We start from the raw sequence: 21,162 nt of genomic DNA on the forward strand, positions 1-21,162 counted from the left end.
ATGATATTTACTGAAGGAACAGCCAGCTGAAGAGTGAGATTTGCAGTTGTGCAGCCAGAAACTGAGAAGCCATGCAGAAAATCAAGGTATGACCTGTTTGAAAGATAAAAGGGCAAATTCTTTGAATAGAGTAGGAAGGCAGAATGTCGATAAACCTTTCAAAATCCTCCCTTTTTCTTCGGCAGAATTAATCTTGTCCTGCTACAATCTGGCTTCAACTGTTCCCTCTATTTTTAGTTACTGATCCTAGCCAGGTCCTCAAATAGCTCAGAGCTGGTGTTGTTTGTGTCTGATGTAAAAGTGATACAGACTTGGTTGGCATTTCCATTCATGTTTCATAATCTTCCCTAGTGCATACATTAAGACAATTCTTTGGTGTGCTGGGAGGGGATATTTTTATTGCTGTGGACTACATCAGACCCTCATTGTTTAACACTTAGGGTGCTCTTCATCGACCATAAAGGAAGAAAACCAGAATATTTTAATGATACTGAAGTTACTTATTTACATTTAGTTGCAGAGAGGAGTCACAGTTAAGCTCAGGAAACTCCCCCTTCAGATTTGTTAAGGACAATCTCAGAGCTTCTTTCTTATTCCTGTATTAAGTCCTTCATACAATCTGTATGCCAGGAGAAAGATCCTGTGGGACAGAAGTAGTGGTTTAATTGGCCCTTTGAGAAAAACATTAATTTAAAAAAAAAAGGCATTAAAGAGCTTTTCAAATGTCATTGATACAAATCTTAGTTCCACAAAGAGAAAAAATATATATGTAAGACCTTGCAGGAGGTTTTTATTGACCAATTAAATTAAAATAGACACAGTGTGGAACAAATCTACGAATAAATTTGTGAATAAACCCATTAGTATTTCCTTATGAAGTACTCATATCTCTAATTGCATTACTTTTTTTCCCTACATTTCCTTTTTTTTTTCTGCAAGAAGGCTCATTAATACAATTTAAAACATCTGATAAGAGTTGATTTTTAAAATAATATTTTTCTTCTTTTCTATGAAATTATACATCTTTTCAAGCATTATAGATTCTCAGATTTAGAAAATTGGAATGTAGTTGTTAATTTTGGTTCTGTGTCTCTGAGAAATACATTCAGCAATCCATACAATATTCCTGCATTCTTGTTCCTTTAACTTCACATAGGCATAAAATACTCCAAAATGAAACTGGTTGTTGAATGCAAGCACATTCAGCTTTACCTGTAGAAAAGATGAAACAAGTGTTATGATAAAATATCAAGGAAGGTGAATGGGATTTTTATATGGTATCTTTTACACTCAAGATTTCTTGCAGCTTTGCCACTATGATTATATTTAGCAATCTCTTGAGTATCAATGTAATTGAAATGTCATCTGTGGATTAATTTTGGTAATAGACTACAGCAACATTACAGGAAATCAAAGACAGTGGTGGAATATTTTCTCTAGTGGATTGCTCAAAAGAAATTCATTAAGTGGTGTTTATGAGATGGCTTTAGGATAGGCTATCAGGATTGATAGTTCTGTAAAGAGTCTTCAGAACAATGATGTGGGATTAATTTTACTTTAAAAGGTAAATCATCCTATTTTTATTTAGCCAAATGTTGACAGCCACAGGAAATCAATTTTCTTGAATAGAAAGCAGTACAGTAGAACCAAAAGCCTGGTATCTCATTCTTGTTTTAATTATTTTTAATTTTTAAAAATTATTTTTAATTATTATTCCATGTTAGTAACATTCATTTTTGTATTTTAAGGTTAGAAGTTTTACCTCATGTTCAAAAAATGCATCTTCCAATGTCTTTTCTCCAGTGCCACTCCCTACACCTTCAAACACAGCCTTGTATTCCTAAAAACACAGACAACCACTCCATGGAAATAAGGTACTTTTGCATTCTGTGCAGCACAGACACCTTACATATTTTGTAAATTAATCTTCATTAAGTAATCTTTCTATAACGAAGACCTCCCGTATAGATTACAATTCTACATAAATCAAAAGTTAAAAGCATATAATCAGCAAAAGAAAGTAAAATCTCATTAGCTCTTGTATTTCTTATCATCATTTCCAACAATTTAAAGTAATTTACCGAAGGCACTAAAAGAGACTTATTGTAGAATGGCATGTGACCTTTCACTCCTTTGGACAGAGAGCACTGAACTTCTTGTACAAATAGTATCCATCAGAGCCAGAGCTCTAAACAGAGCCAAAACACTGAACTCTGATCATCACACGGCTGCTCCTTTCATTTCCAGCAGTCAGCTGGATTTGCTTTACCTGCATTAATATTGTATCCAAATCCATTAGTCTGATTTGTCATCCTGGAATGTCCTTCGACTTGATTTCTTAGCTGTTACATTTCTGTGTAATTTCCTTCTCTGTGTGTTTGGTTTGTTTTTCCCTTAAAGTAGGAGTGTAGTAGAGGTCTACTACAATGGTTCCCAAATTCCAAAATCCCAAAAATAATCCACCATCTCATGGATAGTCTTGCTCCATACCTCACTGACATGGTAACTCATGATTAAAATGTTCTGCTTATGCATAGGAGCAGATGCACAGCTCTACCTTTGTGGATTTTTTTTGTGGCAAAAGCAAGAGACCAGACATCTTTTGTGTACCCACTTAGAGGTAGCTTAAATACTATAGTTAGACAGAGTACAAGGGTTAAATCATATATCAAGTGTTGCAGATTAACTAATCTTTAATAATAGCACTATTTGCATCAATATTAACATTTCCATCTACTTCTTTGAATCAATTAATGATTTAGAGAAAACTTCTCTGAAGGGAATTTTTGTGGTATACAGGCAATAAATCAGGTTTGACTAATCTGTGACATGACTTGTTTGGTCAGCTCACTTTAAAATGCTCTATGGCTATGCTCCAAAATCAAAGGCAGAAGCAATGAAGTAAAACTCTATTTGGGGAGAGTTAATGGAGTAGGAAGAGTTTTATTTACTAGAATGTGATTTGTTCTTACTTAAACATCGTTGTAAGAGGAACTTTGTACTGCACTAATGTAATAATGTCTTATCTTAATCTTATCTCTTCATATCAAGCCTTTGATCCCATACATATTTTTATGAAAACTTCAGTACCTCTGCTAATTTTTTTTTTCCTCTCTCAAAAATTCCTTTAACTTATGTGTACGCTCTTCAAAATTTTGCTGACGTCAGGAGATGTTAATTAAGCATTTGTACTTTGGCTTTTTGTTATAATAAATTACTTTACATACTGCATAGTATTCTGCAACACACTTCACTTGCTCGTAGTCATCTGCATTGGCCAACAGGTGTAAGCCTTCTGGATAAAGTTTTCCACAGGTTGGGTACAGCTTCTCTCGGTCATCTTTACTCAGCTCAGTGCCAAATGAATTTATGGTGATGATAAAGGCACGCCTGTCTGCCTCAAACTTCATAAGCAAAACAAAGAATAAAGAGGTGTTATTAGACATCTCATTTTAAATTAGGGTGGGTATATTTTGGGTTTTTTTGGTTAGTCAAACTAAGGAAATTTAATTAAAAAACAAAGTTGACTTGAGAGCATTGGAAATGTACCTTATTTTTGAAATTGTAAATTCTTCTTTGTAAATATGCATTAAATTTTAGCTGGAAAATCAAAAAAGATTTTGCAACCACAGCTTTTAGTCTGTGATTTTTTTGTTCCAAAGATATAATTTCTGCTGCTTCCTCATTTCCCTGCTTAGTTACCCAGATGTTGACAAGAAAAAATATCTTCACACCCTCACATGTAAGATTATGAAATAATGATCTTAAAAATAAAACTTACAAAGGAAAGGACCAAGAATCAATAGTACTGCACATAACTCAAAGTGCTTTTGATAGTAAAGACTGAATGAAAATCCTAAAAATAAAGTAGTTTCTCAATGCACAAATTTAGAAGGATAATTTACTAAGGAGGAAGGGGCCATTTATTTGACAAGTTAAAGTTTTAAGTATTTCAAACAGTTAATTTTTAATACATAGAATCAAAGGCTATATTTCTTCTGCCAGGTAGAATCTGTATTTCCACTGTAGCAGCAGACTGAAAGGCAATCCAATGTCTAGATATTGGAGCTCCTATTTTGCACAGGGCAAAATTTCACCTACCATTCTTACAGTATCAATTAAAAATGCAAGAGTAAATCAAAACAATCTTTTCTTCTGTTTTGAAATATAAATTGAGTAGGGTTTTAATTCTTTCCTTTACTCCTTACTTTCATGTTTTGAGAACAGCAGAGCCTTTGCTAGTTGCAGGGATTGCACACTGAAAATCTTCCCAAGTGAAGTATATATAGGCAACTTACATTGCAGGCAACTTACAAAACTTCTCATGCTGTGAATATTTGAACTAGTTTTAGCAGAGGTGCTCCTTTCATTTGAATAATAAGGCTGCATTTGCAACACAAATCTTCCTCTTTAGCCAGTAAACACAAATTCACATCTACTCTTATGTACAGGAGCACACAATAACAGGAACTCTCTACCCTTTGGCACTGGCTTAGAAGTAAGGAAAAAGAGTAAACAGTAAAGATGCAATGAGAACAAATTAAATTGCTTGAGAAGATTTCTAGGTCATGAATAACAGGGCCAAATTTCACTTTCCTTATTAATAAAAATAGGCCTATTAGACCTATTGAAATAATTTTAAAAGCACAAATGCTTTCTTTTTTTAACTTGTTAGTCTTGTAGAATCTAGCTGTTAGATGTGAAATATTTTGTTAGTACAAGACATTGCAACTAACGGTAGCAAGTGTGGGCTCTGCTTCTAGTGGCTTCCAGTTTGAGAAAATTTGCAGGATAATTCCCATCCCAGACCTCTCAATTCATCAACTCATTAGCACATGAGGTTCTCTATTCCTTGCCAGATTCAGGGCTAAACATGCAGCATGGAAAAGAGATCTTCAGTACTCATAATATGGAAGTTTTGCACCATGCATGGTGGTCAAGGAGTTGGGGAGCTAAATACCTCAGCCCCCTTCTGTAGGGTCAGGTTGTTAGTCTTACATATAAGATTACAAATATTCTTTTGAATAATTAAGCTTTTTTTTTTTTTTTTGGTGAATCCAACCATTAGCAGTCTGTTCTATGTGTTGCTTCAGGTTAATAAAATTATATAGAAAAGGAAATCTTCTGAAGAAAAGTTTATCCACCTGACTGATTGACATTAGATAGGGATTTTAAAGAGGCTTATGGTAGGCTAAATTGTTACCACTGATATAAAGGGAGTTTTACAATGTGCTTAAACTAATGTTAGTAACTAATCTGCTCTGAGCATGACTTTCTATTTAAAAATGAACTTTCTGAAAATTCTGAATTACCTATGGAAAATGTCTTTATCTCTGCCAGCCATCCCTTGATTTTGATTTTTAAGAAAAGAAAAGAAAAGTCAAAATACTTAATTTCTATTCACTTTAACTTGATTAGGAGTAATTTGTTGGGAGCATAAATTGACACATTGTGACCTGCTTAGTTAAAATAGAAAATTGCAAGCCCTTTTAGGACCTTGTTTTGTAAATTGCTATTCAGACACATTCTTCCCTCAGGGATGAGCTCCCAGGGCTATTATTTCACTTCTAAATGCAAACTTTCAGTATGATGTCGTCAGACCTCAGTGAATTTTTTTGGTTTCCAGGGTGTAAAATTGCTTATCCAGAAAAATAGACTCCTGGAAGCAAGTGGGTGGTCTGGCTGTCAGCCTCTGCAAAGAATTGTGATAGACTAAGTGATAAAAAAAGAAAAGGGGACCTGAATGCTGAGAATTGAATTCTAGAAATTTCTGTATCCTTTATTAAAATAACAGAGACAAAAATATCATTCACTAGATGCATGCATGCTCTGGGGGAAGGACATTAGGAAAAAATATTAAACTTTTCTCAGTTGAGACGAAAAAAATAACACAGAATGTTCTAATTTTATATGACACTAATTCCAAAGGTCACTCAACTCTAACCTCAACCACTAATTTTTATAGGAGAGTAAAGGAACCTAGCAGTGCCACGAAGCTTGGAGATTATTGATTAGTAAATAAACAGTAATGCCAGGCTTTAGCTATCCCAAACCCAATAATCAACATTTTTGTTTTTTCTACATAATGGAGAGATATGTTAAAGGGCAACAGGTTGAGATTAGTGAACCATTTATTCTGTTCTGCTCTGTTACAGAAAAATATTAACTGGCTCCTCCCCAGTAATGGTCTAGCTGCTTTCTCTAGTCAAAAGGAAAAAGTCATCCTTGAAAACACTATTCATTACATCTTAGAATAACAGGTATATTTAGAGGAGAAGAAACATTTGACAGATACCTTTGAAAATGGAGAGACATTGAACAGGAAAAACAAAGTGAGATAATTATGACAACCTTGTGGAATATTTTAATGTATAAAGACTGAATGTTTCTTACCTCAAGGATAGGTCTCATTATTTCTGCTGTAGTACCACCTTGTTTTTCACAAAACTTATAAAATGCCTCGAGGTAGGACTACATGAAAGAAGAAGAGAAATATTTTAAATTCTGCTTGAGACCTGGACCAGGATTGCACATAGGCATGAACCTCATTTTGAAATACTTCCATTAACTTTGATAATTCCACCTATGAATTTAAATTTTAGTATGTGCTTAATTATTTAATTCAAATGAAATTTGAAGCCTTCAGATACAAATGTCTTGCTATTACATTTTGAGATCAAATGTTTTCAGAAATTGTAATAAGGCAAATATTATGTTTTACTTGCTCTCTAAAGAAGGAACTTTTTGAGCTCCATTGAGCTTCCACTGCATAATAAGCAGATGGCCGAAGGAAACTCTTCATTTATAGTCTGTGGAGGAGGGGATTTGGGCATATGCCACGGCTGTTGGCCCAGCAGGATGAGGATACATAAACTAATCCCTGCTGCTCTACCCTAAACCCTGGATTAGGACAGAACAGCAGACAAAGCTTCTGTAATACTGGTCTGCAGAGCCCTCTGGTCTGTTAAGGATTCTGGCATCTGCACCCATTTCAAAATACCTGTGCAGGAAGGACACTAAATATCTCAGATATGCTGTTCTCCCTGCCTCTGTCTAACAAAATACTGTATTAGAGAACATTTATGTTAAAATGCATTTGCTACAACTTCATACAATCTTGTCAGGAGCTGTCACTAACTCTGCATTTAAGTGAATTTTAAGTAGAGACATCTCAAGGGGGATCTACTGCAAAGAATTATGCATTAGGTTCTGTGTAGTGCTATCTGATAGTAGAGCAGAAGCAACTGATGACCTTGACAGCTGTAGTAAAGGAGAAATTATCTATTAATAATTTAATAGTGTTTGCAGAATGGTCCCCCTAATACTCAAATGAGCAAGAAGAAAAAAAATAGATTCAATAAGTGTTAATATAGGGTCATCCACACAGGATATAAGAATCAAATATGTGCGCTGCCAAACTGGAAAAAGTGTCTAGTAAAGCAGTACCATGAAATAATTAAAATACATGAAAAAAATAAATATATAGGCATAACTGATGATGTATTGAATGAGAGAATTAGTTAAAGTTTTAAGAGTTAAAAATTTGCTTTGGAATTTATAAATATAATTTGTAAGACAAACAGAATTTTCTTTTCTTTCCCCCTAGTGCAATCAGATCACTGTAAAAATACTTCCTGCAATCTGGGGAAAGAAAGATGTGAAAGAAAGATGAAAAATATTTTGGAGAGAACTTGCCAGGAGGAACCATTAAATGATTGGAGGATTTACAGTCTTCAAACAGACCATTGTAAGAGTAGTGACCTGTGTGCTAAAATTTGTAAAGTACTTTGAAAATGCAAGGCACATGTTAGATGCATATCCTTGCAGCACTGTGCTATAACAATGTTAAAAATTATTTTGAAAGGAAGAAAATAATACAAAATCTTTACCAAAAAAATCATGTTATCTAGACTCAAAACCACTAGACTCTTGCAAACCTCATCCTCCTTACATAAATCAATGTTAGATGAGAGCCTGCCTAGGCTCACTGAGGAGCTAAGTGTTCTCTGGCATGTGGTGGATAACTGAGTTATTCATAAACAAATCTGGATCTCAATATTAGCTTGACATCTAGAGCATTTTCATTAATGAGATATTAAATTAGAATTTGGATGCAGACCTAAAATTTGAAAACTCCCCAAACAGTGGAGTAGAAATGGAAGCAGCTGGATTTCATTCCTGGGCTTGAAATCAAGCAGATGACCTCAGACAGCTTGCTTTATGTCACCATACTTCTGTTTCCCCATCCATAAAACAGGGTTAATGATACTGACCTGCTTGGCTGAGACATTTGATAAACCCCAAATATTATCATTTTGCTGCAAAAACTTGCCTTGTACAGTTTGTTGCGCATTATTTCAATGTTCATTTCATCCAGGTCATTTTCAGACAGGCAGTCTTGGAAAAAAGCAGCTGAAAGCAGAGTTTATAATATAGCAGTATAAATCTGCATGCTGATAATATGCATCTCCTGTCTACTGCTCACCAGTGTGTGAACAAGGATCCAAGAGCTCTGTTGTACAAGAAAGGGTGATATAATAGGGAGGAAGAAAAATCCGCTTGATTTTCCCCTTATCCTCCTATCCCCTCCTTTTTAATGAGAATCTGCAGTGAGGGGAATCAATCAGTGCTGCAGCAAGAGTCCATGTCTCCAGAGAGAATCAGATGGGAATGTTAATGAAAGCTCTAATCTTCTCTGAAGTATATAGTTTGGTTATTATGGAGATTTTCTAGTGAGGGACATGAAAAATATTTTTCATCTGAAATCATGCAGGTGTTCTGCAATTGTTAAGGAGAATCCCCTTTCCTATTTTCCCTTTTCTTCTTTGCATATGTAGTGTGGGAAAGGCAACAGGCTGCAGCTGATAAAGGGCACATGCTTTGACCTTGACCATCTGTGCTTGTGGGTCCTCTGCAGAACTGACTAAAGAGCAAGCTTTTGAGCAGGGAGGCAGTGGATGAATTTCACTTGTGCAGCTGGACCATTTAAAAATATGATATTAATAACCAACATGTGCCTCTCACTGTTCTGAGCTGTCCTGGTTTGGCAGAGCAGTACTGTGTGCCAGTGTTTTCCCAAGCAGCGGCAATTGAAGATGGTATTTACAGAGAGGATGTGAGCCTGGCCATGTTTTGTGGTCTTATCCCTTCCTACTTTTCCAGCATCCAGATTTTGAATGGAGAATATCAGAAAGTGTAGTTCTGAGAGTTCCCTTCAGTATCTCCTTATAGATCTGTTGCCCACAAATTTGTCCCATGACTTTGAAGAACTGATACCACTTTCTTCTTTTACAAACTAATTTAGAAAAAAAAAACTTCTGGAAATTTACTACCAGTGGTTTAGTTTACCTTTTAAAATTAGTTTTCTGCTGGGATTTGGTTTTCTGAAGGATTTGGTAAGGAGCAGTTCATAGCTCACTATGAACAAGCCACTGCTCTCAGGAATCTGTAAATTGTGTCCATATCTCTCATCAGCTTTGTCCACTCTGAACTGCAGTCTGGACTTTTTAGTCTGTCAGCACATGGCAGCACTGTTCCTTTGAGCTGTCCTGCTCTGCCCCTTCTCTGATTTCACTGTGCAGTGTGCCAGTGGCCAGGCACTGGTGGCAGTGTGCTGAGGGTGTCCTGAGTGAGGGAAAGGCAGGACTGTGCTGTGCTGGACTCAGCCAGCTCCAGCTGGGACCCAGGGCAGGGCACAGCTGAGCTTCTCAGGAGAGCAGCTGTACCTGAAAACCAAACTGGGACTTCTCACCAGGGCATGTGATGGTAGGACAAGGGGTAATGGCTTTAAACTGAAAGAGGGTAAGTTTAGATTAGATATTAGGAAAAAATTCTTTACTGTGAGGATGGTGAGATGCTGGAACAGGCTGCCCAGGGAAGCTGTGGATGTCTATCCCTGGAACTGTCCAAGGCCAGGCTGGATGGGGTTCTGAGCAGCCTGATCCAGTGGAAGGTGTCCATGCCCATGGCAGGTGGGTTGGAACTAGATGATCTTTAGCTCCCTTCCTACCCAAACCATTCTATGATTCTACAGCTCTAACTCCCCCTGCTCCTTGTGACATGCCCTGCCTGTCTGGACGGATGCAGGGTAACCTGCAGGGATAACAGGGGGGCAGAGCAGAGGAGCCTGGTGTGAAGGAGCAGGAAAGGCTCCTCTTTTACAAGGAATACAAAGGATATTTATTTTCCCCAAGTGTCTAATGTTTCATTATTTTCTATTTGTTTTCTTATAAGTGGATCACATATTAATTGTGTCATGCTTATATTAATCAGTAATAAATCAAGGTAATTTCCCCACAGATGTAGTCTGGTTTGCCTGCAGCAGTACTTTGTGGGTGATCTCAACCCACAATCTCTTTTCCACCTTTTTTCTGCCCCACATTGTGCTGAGAGTAGGGGGTAAGCAAGTGGCTGGTGGGGATTTTTTTCTGTCTGGGGCTGACCTACCACACCTCTTGAGAAGCAGAACCCAGAATCTCTCATAGTACTGAAGATGAGGGCACATAATGGTTTCATATGCATTCAAATCCATCCAGTTCTGTCTTATTCTCAGTGCCCTTCACACCCTATTAGGTTTTGTTTGTGTTGGCTGCTGCACCACACTGAGCAGAGTTTCATCTTAATTTCATAATGTGACATTCCCAAACTTTACCCTGCTTTGCTCTTAGATTTAGTTCTTTAAAACAGGACTTTTCTTTTTATTTGAACCATGCCCAAATCTCAAGAGAGAATCTAGGTTCTACCATATCTAATATTTATTAGTAACTGTCTGCTTGATCCTTAGTGAAGATCTATTTTTTAATATAATGTAGGTGTTGAAATAAAAATATAGATGTTTTAAATCATTGACTACTTTGAATATAAAATACATACATTGCACTTATTGAGTAGCATATTTTCTCTGAGTCTGCTTCCCAAGGTGGGTACAGAAGCTAATAAATAACAGGAGTTAATAAATATTAATAGAATATGTCCTGAACACCACTTCAGAAGTGCTTGATCCACAATTCAAGATTTTTGTTAGCAAAACACAGCACACCCAGTGGGAAACATCCTGTTCTAAAGAATGCAGGGTTAGTAGTTTTGAGGAAAAAAAGAAAAGAAAAGAAATAAATTTAGTGATTTTACCTAAAGGTGTGTCAACCAAAATAGCATTGAAGAGTTCAGTGGGGTTTGAGGCAATGCTGACTGCTTCCATCTGCTCAAAGCTCCCCAATGGATGGCACTTGGGAACAAGTTCAGCTATGGGTCGTTGATGTAATGTTCCAGTTATTAAAAGAATTACATTGTCAATCATATAGCTGTATCTGTATTGGAAAGAAGAAGTAAAAATAAATTCTTTTTATAATCAACCTTCACTTGAGAAAATAAAAACCCCAAATTTTTGAAAATTAGCCGTAATACCAAAGTACTACCAGAATGTATGTTCATTCTGTATCAATAGCCCATCAAAAATCAACAGAAGTTTTTAAATAGCAGTAGATAACACAACACTAGTTTAAAACCATATGACTGATTTAGAAAATTGACACTTTTAAAGAAGGTGGTACTAACATATGACTATAATAAACATAACAGCTAAGAGATGTAGTTTCATTATAAGGCATGACAATGAGCAAATATCCAAAAGCAAATAATCCAAAGAAAATAATTTGAGCTAATTTGGGATTCCTTTATTTCATATATACCACCTGGACAAAGAAATACACGGGAATCTCGGTGCTAAAACTGCAGTTTCTTCAGGTGGTCCAATCTTAGGGTTTTCTTCTCATTCAGCTTTAAACATCCTCCCATGAAGCAGCTAAGAACAGGCTATTTTAACTGCTTTTTCTACTACTGTGTGGTAATCTATGTGGTAATAGTACTTACGTGACAAAATTCAGAAAAGTGGTAAGAGGTTCAAAAGCGTGGTTTCTAAAGTAATGAAATTCTGTCAGTAGTTTTGTTTTGAGTTTCTCATCGATGGTGGAAACTGTGAGAGGACCAGTTTCATTAGCCAAGAAGTTGCCATAGTCTGTAGTCTGTAGATGTAACTTCAGATCTGGAATTAAATTCAGGAAAGATAATGAGAATAAACTGTCATATTGTCTGCAACCAAATTTTTTTAAAAGTTAATTTCTAATACATTTTTATATTAAGCAACTATAGATGCAAAATTGATGCAAATTTGTACTGCCTTCTACAAGTAAGACTTTCTGCATGCTGTAGGGAAGAACAAATAATTTATGCCTTTCTCAGAAGTTTCACCATCAGCTTTCTTTTTCAGACATACTGGATAGACTGTTACTACTGTCTGTAGTCCCTCCCTCATCAGGTTTGTTCAATGTTTCAATTTCACTTGTTTGCACCATTCTAATACATCAGGTTTTTTTTTTGTCTACAGCACTCTCATGGACTGTTTTGCATTAATAGGAATCATCCTTTAACATTGGTAAGATCTTAAATATTCCTGTGAAACATCTAAATCTTAAGTAAGATTATAATCTTCTGTTATCAGGCTGCCTGAAGAAGAGAACACATCTTGCCTGGCAGACATTCTGGACTCCAAATGGATTCTGCAGTGGAGCACTTGAAAGGGGAGAGTTTACACTCTCTTAGCATTTCTGGTTTGGTTTTCTCTGATTTATGGCTGCTACTAGCAAATCCTAAGAAGCTGTTCCAGAAACTTGGGTCATTGTGACATTTTCTGTTTGAGCTCTCAACACTGGTGACTGGGGAAAATGAGTTGTTTCGACCACAAAGTTAAAATAAACTTTCATGATATCACAGAATTAATATGACAAATTTTCTCTGCTAGCCATTTTTTAGCATGAGGCATAAGCAAGCATTTGAATCAGTTTTTGCTATTCAAAGCAGTTTAAGGTTTCCTTTTAGAAAAGGCCCCACTGCAATGCATAATTGTGTTCAAATGCTATATTAAAACTATTGTAAATTATAGGTTGGGATGCTGTTATATGATTTGGGCATTTATAATAATTAGAATTCTATGTGAAAACTGAACTGATAATTAGGGAAAAGGACAGCAACACTCCCAGTGATGGGAATAAGGGTGTACCTGTATAGAAGTTAATTTGCAGTTAGCAAGGTAAGCATTTATCAGCACAGTAGCTGCTTTTGCCTATTTCCTTATGTGTATATTTCCTTAGTATGCAATAAGACTGCCTACACTGAGACTTAAAGCAAAAGAACTAGTACAATGTGAATCAGACTTCTATGTTTAGCACTGTAGCTTACTGAGATAAACTTCATGGAGTATTGTATGCAAGTTGGCTGCCACTCAAGGTTGCTCAGAGTCCTGTCCAGTCTGGCCATGAATGTTTCCAACCTCTTTAGGCAACCTCTTCCAGCATCTCACCACTCTCCTTTTAAAAAATATTCTTCCTTGCATTTAGTCTGAATCTGTTATCTTTTAGTTTAAAACTATTTCCCCTTTTCCTATTGCTACAGGCCCTATTGAAAAGTTTGTCTTTATCTTTCTTGCAACCCCCCTCAGGTACTGAAACTTGGCAATGAAGTCTTCCTGGAACCTCCTCCAGGCACAACAGTCCCAGCTGTCTCAGCTTTTCCTCCTAGGAGAGATGCTCCACATCATCTCTGTGGTTCTACTCTGGGCTCAGTCCAACAGGACCATGTCCTGTCTGAGCTGGGGACCCTAGAGCTGGACACAGAACTCCAGGTGGGGTCTCATGAGGGTAGAGTAGAGGGAGAGAACCATTTCCCTCCCTTGCTTTGGATGCAGCCCAGGACACTGTTTGTTTTCTGCAAAATGAGCACACATTTTCAGCTCATGTCTGACTTTTCATCCAAGAGTAGTAGACATCCCAGTCCTTTTCCACAGGTCTGCTCTCAGTTCCTGCCTGTCCCAGCCTGTGTTGTCAGCAGGCATTGCCCAACCCAGGTGCAGGACCTTATGCTTGGCCTCAGTGCATCTCCTGATTCCCATGGGCTCACCTCTCCAGCTTTGCTGGGTCCCTCTAAATGACATCCCGTCCCCCAGCTGTGTCAACTGCACGCCTCAGTTTGGTGTCACCTGCAAACTCATTGACAGTGCACCCAGTCCCCATGTCTGTGTCACTGGTGAGGACATCAAACAGTACTGGTCCCAGTAAGGATCCTCCAGGGGCACCACTCATCACCGAGCTCCAGCTGGACTTGTCAGCTCCTTATCCACAAAATAGTCTGTTCATCAAATCCATGTCAAATCATATAACACACGTGGGAAATATCCTAGTTTTACTACAGACTTCCATGCAGGAAGAGGAGAAAGAGAATAAAGAGAATCCAAATATGAAAAAAAGAAACACAATTGAAGAAAGAGGGAAAGGTAAGCAAGACTAAGAGATAAATAAAAATGCAGTTATACCCAGAAATCAGTCTAACTCTATAAGACCACGTTTAAAAAAATCACTAACGTCTTGATTTTATACCTACATTTCCTGTGAAAACTGTTAATTCCTACTTTTCTCATTTTGTTGCAAAGAGTATAAAAATACTTGGCATATGTTGAGATTAGATAATACTACTTTATGAGATGCAGGGCTGAATTCCAACTTTTCTCAATTTCTTTTCAGATGAGCCATAGAGTGTACCTTTAATCACACTCTGTAAATGCCTTTCAAATACAGTGGTTTTCAGGGGTTAACTATTTAAAGCAGACTGTAAAACCCAAATATGACCCCCAAGTATTGACTATTCTGAAGTGTGATTAGCATAATCATAAGATTAACAAAACAAAAAACCTGCTGATAGAGAGTAGTTTAACAAGACTTTATTACTGTTCCTAAGTTCTCTGATTGAGTGGCTTCATAAACCATGCCTTATATAAGGCACAAAAAATATTAGCTGTAATTCATTAATTAGCCTTACTCATATCCAAAAAGCTGTGGAGGAAATGTTATACCCAGGAATGCTGGGTTTGTAACCAAGTTATACAGCCTGCTTTATAGATGTATTTCTTTAACTGAATAAATAAATGCCAGTATGCATACTGTATGTAAGAAAAAAATATTCAACTCTATCTCATGATCTTGACCAAAACAATCATCCACAACCTGCAATACCATATAATATCAATCAGGAATGTCATAATCAGAGTTCACATCAAGACAGAGTTCAGTGCAGCTCAGAGACTGAAGGGTAGTCCTAAATGATAGTCCTTTCTCTGCTGCTGGCATAAATAAGGTCTGGGAACTATCACAGACACTTGCACTAGTGACATGACTTGGTGACTCAGCAGGAGTAGATGGCTGAGCATTACAGGGGCCTCAGACAATCCTCACCAAAACTTTCTATTGATGGCAGCTGCCCCTTTTCTCCAGGTCTCTTGGAGACCTACACAAAACTTTGGCCTTTTTCCTAAAGATTCCTAGGAAAAGTAAATTCCTGTATTTCAGCTGTCGTACATTCATTTTGAGTGTCAGCCATCATTGTCTATTTCCTCATAAAATTACATGCAGGAAAACAACTTATAGGAAAAATTTGACTATAAATAATTACATGAGTTTACTCACAACTGAACAGGAAACAAACACAATTAACTAAAGTATGACTGAAAGGAATTAATGCACAGAGGGAGACTAGTTTAAGATGAATGCAGTTAAGGCAGTAATGATCCTGATCAGAAAAAAGAAAGAGTACAGTGAGAACTTGAACAAAATGTTAACTTAGTCTCTTGGGACTAAGTTCATGGTATCTTATCTGACTCCTCACTTTGATAGCAATAACCAACTACCTGCAGTTTTCTCTCAGCTAAAGCTATTTTAGCCACCATGTGCTGGCAAACCCTGGCCCTGGCAAGTTAAGTAAACTTACTTCAGTGACTTTGTTGGGAGCAGAGTTGTGATGCTTGTCCTTCTGTGACCTAGCCTCCTTTCTACAGAGCAGAAGTCATTTTATCATGGAAAAAAAGCAAGAGAAGAACAAAACACTGTATTTAGACACCTCCACACCCCCATATTCTACTTCAAAAACTGTCAGCTAGGTTGCTCTGGGAACCTCATTCCCTTGAAACAGATGATGCCATAGGGCCAAACCAGCCCATGAGGCAGCTCCATGGACATCACAGTAGCTCAACCAAGCCAAAAAGGATGTCTAAATGGAGCTGAAAGCCTCTCCTCCTGTCTGTATGGCCCTGAATTGAGACAACACAGTGGTATCATTAGTCTGTTGGCAGTCTCTTTTTAATTACTATCATGCTTTTACACTTGCTCTGTGATTATGAGGCAGATGTAAAGCACTAATATACAGCTTTTTTTGTGGTTCTTCAGTAGCGTCATTATGGTTTCCTCCCTAGAGATACCAAAACCACTTTGAAATTAAAAGATCTTTTTGCTCCTGTTTATGGGTTACTTTGAGTGGTTTTGATTTTTGTTTTCTGCTTGTTTATTTTAGCATATTTATAGTGTTTTTAACTTAGGCCATTTTTTGTGGTGTGGTGCTAAGCCACAGAATGTAGAATAGGGTAAATTTATTGCCTTTTAATGTGAAGACATGGTGGCATTACTAAGCAAACATCATAGTACTACAGCATGAATCCTCTTGCTGAATATTTCAAATTTAAATAAAAGGTAAAGTATGAAGTTTACTTTAGAATTTATTTTAGAGGGAGGGGTCTGTGGGTTTGGTGTACTGTACACTGACAGTGAAAGTTCTGTATTACAGCATCCAGCATGTGCAGAAAGATAAGTGTGTTTAGCTTCATGTAAAACTCATTATTTCTCATATTTTCATTATAAATGATACATTTGGTAGGTAAATAATGGAAATGTGTTAGTTGTCTATAATAAATAGAAAAATATTACAATGGTGAAAGAGATTAGATGAATAGAGAAAAAGGGGAAGTGATAGTGGGTAGTAGAGATGTGCTTGTAGGAGGGATGATTCAGGCTGCTGCTTTTACTGATGAAATATTTTGCATTCTAAAATTGAATGAATGCTAGAAAAAATAGGTTTCAAAAATAATACTAATTGTTCATCCTATTATAAATTTTAATTAGGAATAGTTTTTATCTCTCTATTGTTACCTCTCCATCTGCTGCATGCTTTTAAAAATATTGAATGCTTATATATCTTAGAAATATGTGAAAATTACTTCATGGAAGTAAATAACTTCCTTGTACCATGACTTAAAATTTAGGGGGTTTTTAGCTATTTTAAACTTAATATAAGAGGTATTCTTTTGTGAAGGGTGCAAATAACCCCTTTTGCTTATATGTTTTTAGCTCTGTATATTTTCTTCTTATTCAGAAGCAACCAGGATTTTTTTCCCTCATAAAGCTTTGGATGACATCATTTATTGAGCTTATCTGCAGGGAGAAGTGAAGTGACAACACAGTTTAATTATTCTACCAATCTGTCCTTTGTGTCTTTTATAGATGTTTGAAGCTGTTACCTTTTTCCAAAGTCTGTATACTTATGCAGCAGGACTTTTTCACTTAAAGAATTAAATACAATATCAAGAGTTTCTGTAGAGTCTGTAAGTTGCATAGATCACAACTGCTGGAACAAATAGGGTGAAGAAACAGTTGATTTTGTGTAGCTGACATAAGATTTCAGTTCTCAGAGTGGTTGTATACATCTGTGTGCCTAAAGTGCCATTGTATTAAATGGAGAGCTGACACAGCTCTCCAGGTTATCAGCAGAAGTAGACACATGCACTTGGTCAGTTGAATAGTGTCTAGATTCCAGTGACTGTATTAATAACTGATAACTCTTCTTTAACTGCAAGAGGAACTTTATTCTGAGGACAGGCAAACATCTATGTGCATTTCTTAAAATGTAGTTGTTTTAATCTGTGAGATGAATGGTAAACAATCTTCCCAGACTTATGTTATTATTTATATTAATAGTTTAGAAAGCCTCAAAACTCTGTTGGATATGGGAATCATCATTCTTCACTTATTCTTACCCCAATCCCATTACTGCATGTACAAGTCAACCAAAGCTTAAAACAGAGTGAGCTTATTCATTCTCCTTCCTCCTTTTCCAAATTGATCTAATAGACTGCATGTTATAGAGATTGAGTGTACAATCACAGCTTTCATTTTGCAGTCAGGAAAATGAACTTTATGTTCCTTTAGAAAGGTGATTTCTTTCTGTTGCATTTTTTTTCCTGCCAAATGTCTAAAGGTACATCATATGATTCTTTGGTGCAAGTCTGTCTTCATCAGGCTGTGACCAGTCTTGGCCACAGAAAGCTGTTTTGGAAACTACTGTGTGTTCTTTTTATTACGGTGGCAAAGTCACCTTGAAAAGAGCTTTTCTCTTTTTTTCTATTTCCCTAAGTTTTATCTTTGTGGAGTCTAGTTTTCTGCTCCTGGTAAGTCTCCACCACTGCCCTAAAACTCAGGAAATAATAAATTACTAAAATAATAAATGTATTTTATAGACAAATTCAGAGTCAAATAGCAAGCTTTTAATAAGATTTTGGAAACTGTTTTATACAGCTGAAATGGTATGAAAGTTCCAAACTTGAACTGTTCTATAGCATGGTTATAATCTGTGAGAAGGTTGCCAGGCTCCATAAGAACTCTGTGGATGAGATTTCTAAACCTTATCAGCAAACCAGAAAGTCCCATGGTCTGTATTGCTTAGCAAATCCCAGCCTGCACACAAATTCCTGCACACAAATGTGGAAAGCTATTAACTTAAACATTGGAACAGCTCTTCAAAGGACATCGAGGTTATCTCTGCATTTAAGACAAACTCCTAGTAGTTCCATCTTTTACCTTCCCTTCTTAAAACACCTAAGCTACAGTTTTTCTTCCTAAAGAAAACAAAGCAGCAGACTTACCTTCTAGTGTCTCACACTGTGCTAAATTGACATAGTCCCCACTTGTCAAGATCCCAGCTTTGAACCCTCGGACCAGACCCTCCAGGTAGCCATGGTCCACATTGAAGTAAAACTCTGAGTATCCTGGCATGGAGAAAAAGGTGTTTAATCTCTCTTCTGAGTACTTGATGGCACTGAATATCTGCCACCAACTGTTTTTTCCCTCTTTGGAAGGAGTGACAAATAGTCACAGAATTCCTGCCAGCCTATGATTGTGTTTTACCAACTGGTTTCTTCCTGTTTCTTGCTCCCACTGTAGTTCCAGTACAGTTGATGCTTACACAACAGCCAGCCAGTAAATCCAACTCCCTCCTGTCAAAGCCAGAAAATAAACTTATTATTGTTGGAAGAGAAGCCAAAAAGGAAGTACAGGATTTAACCCCTGCTTGCTCTGCACTGCTTGGAGAATGAGAAAGCACATTACAAAGCTTGAATAAAACTGTTTTATAAACAGGAAGTTATCTGAGAATGCCTATAGAGAAAATATTTCTGCAGTAAAATAGTAGCCTGTGGCAGAGCATAGCCTAGTCAAGGAGCTCAGATGGCTTGGTTGTGTCTCTGTATTGCTTTCTTTTTTTAACATTTTTGCTTGCTGGAAATTTTCTGCTGCTCATCTCTATCACTAAATATGTATTCAAATTATAAGAGCCTTCTAATAATTAGTGTGAACATTAGATGATGTGCAAAGGTGAAAGATTTTTGAAGAGTTTGACTTTCATTGTCCTTGTAAGTCAGTATCCAGAACTAGCCTCAAAACCACAGTTTGTCCCAGGTGTGCCACCCGCACCTAAGACCACAGACTCATTTTTCAGAGCTTGGAACAGGTTTGGTGTATTGTGTTGGCTGAAGGCAAGCACCATGGCTACTCTTTGAGCCTTGTGCTGAATGTGGCTGCAGCAAGAGCTGTTGTGAGCTGGCAGCTCGTGGGGCAAGGCTGTGACTATCAGACCTCCTGCCCTGTCCTGGGAGGGGAGAAACTGATGAGACCTTGGCACTCACCAGATTCCTGAATATGCCATGCTTTTCCTGGCACAGCAAGGCTTGGAAGGCTACACAATGAAGTACAAGATGCCTGCACATTTGCTGCCAAAACAGCCACCCCCTTCCTCCTCTAGCAAGGTCACTAGCTGGCTGGTTCCTTGGCTGGCTGACTAGGAGCCTCCAGTGGGCAAGGAGTGGTCACAAGCCACTGGGCAGCTATGCTGAGCCAGGGGACCAATACAACCCTCGAGGGTCAAATTAAAATTGTCTCAGGCTGGATGTTGTCCCACCTGTAACCCATGGCAGGGGAAATAATGACAACATTCAGACATTTTGAAAAATCGCATGCTCAAACATGCAAACTCTGTTCTGTTGGAAGTTCAATGGGGCCGAGAGTACTGAAGTTTGCTCCTCATACATTGGGTTTACAGTTTTAAGTCCATCAGTTCTTGTCACTGCAGAGTTAACCCAGCTAAAGAAGAATGAGACAGATTAGGCATCATAGACAATAGAAGCAAAACGTTTCCCTCCCCCACACAAACAATTTGGTTTTGTCTCCCAAGTCTGCAGGCCAACAGTGCTCAGAACCTCCTAATGCAAGAAATTTCCAGGAGAATTTTGTTGATGAAATTTCAAGTCAGAGAGATTTTTCAGGATGCATGACTGCCATCAGTACTTCCTTACTGACATGTGACAATAACCATATTTTAACTTAAACCTGCTTTTTTTGATATTGTCATCCACTTTGTTCCAGCATGTCTTGCTCAACAGCCTCTGTTTTTCACCTTTTCAAAGAAAAGAAATGGGGAGAGGTAATAATAATTGCTGTGCACACTAAGAGCAGTGTGTAAGTTTAACCTACAATCTCCAAAGTGTGTTTCATAAACAAGTAAGGGTTTTTTTGAGCAGCTGAGTCTAAGCCTCCCCCAGCTGCAATCAGTGTCTCAGAATGTGGCACACATCCAGCTGGGGGCAGTCCAAGGCTGTGCTCCTGATGAGCCTCCAGAGCTCCAGCCAGTGCAGAAGTGGCTTTGCGATAAATCCTAAATTTAGTAAGGTCATGTTAATACTGCCTGGCAGGTGTAAATACCACCACTGGTGATCCTCCACTGGGAAAGTCCTACCAAGTCTGTAAATATTGGTGGGACCATCACTTGAAGCATAATCACTCAGCAAAGTGGTTTAATGAAATCAGTGAAATTTTGAATTATTTCAGGAAACTGGAAAATCAGGATAAAGTCTTGAGGGTTTTATCTACTAAGGGATAAGGTGTTAGTTATTTTGATCCAGATTGATAGACTGCATTTGGCAATATCAGAAAATCCTCAGTTCTTTGATTCTTGTTTAAAGAA

General features: G+C 37.4%; 1 protein-coding gene across 1 annotated transcript; it reads right to left on the bottom strand.

Moving 5' to 3' along the window:
* Positions 1-764: 764 nt before the first annotated feature.
* ATP6V0D2 (ATPase H+ transporting V0 subunit d2) lies at positions 765-19,068 on the bottom strand. The gene is made up of 8 exons (XM_056485657.1): positions 18,791-19,068; positions 11,869-12,040; positions 11,128-11,306; positions 8,333-8,412; positions 6,394-6,471; positions 3,228-3,404; positions 1,763-1,840; positions 765-1,212 (listed from the first exon to the last, which is right to left on the bottom strand). Exons 1-8 carry the CDS (start codon positions 18,918-18,920, stop codon positions 1,051-1,053), a joined length of 1,056 nt encoding a protein of 351 aa, XP_056341632.1. The 5' UTR covers positions 18,921-19,068; the 3' UTR covers positions 765-1,050.
* Between the last annotated feature and the right edge of the window lie 2,094 nt (positions 19,069-21,162).

This window comes from Oenanthe melanoleuca, chromosome 2 (genome assembly GCF_029582105.1).
Source record: "Oenanthe melanoleuca isolate GR-GAL-2019-014 chromosome 2, OMel1.0, whole genome shotgun sequence".
In the NCBI taxonomy this organism is placed as follows: domain Eukaryota; kingdom Metazoa; phylum Chordata; class Aves; order Passeriformes; family Muscicapidae; genus Oenanthe; species Oenanthe melanoleuca.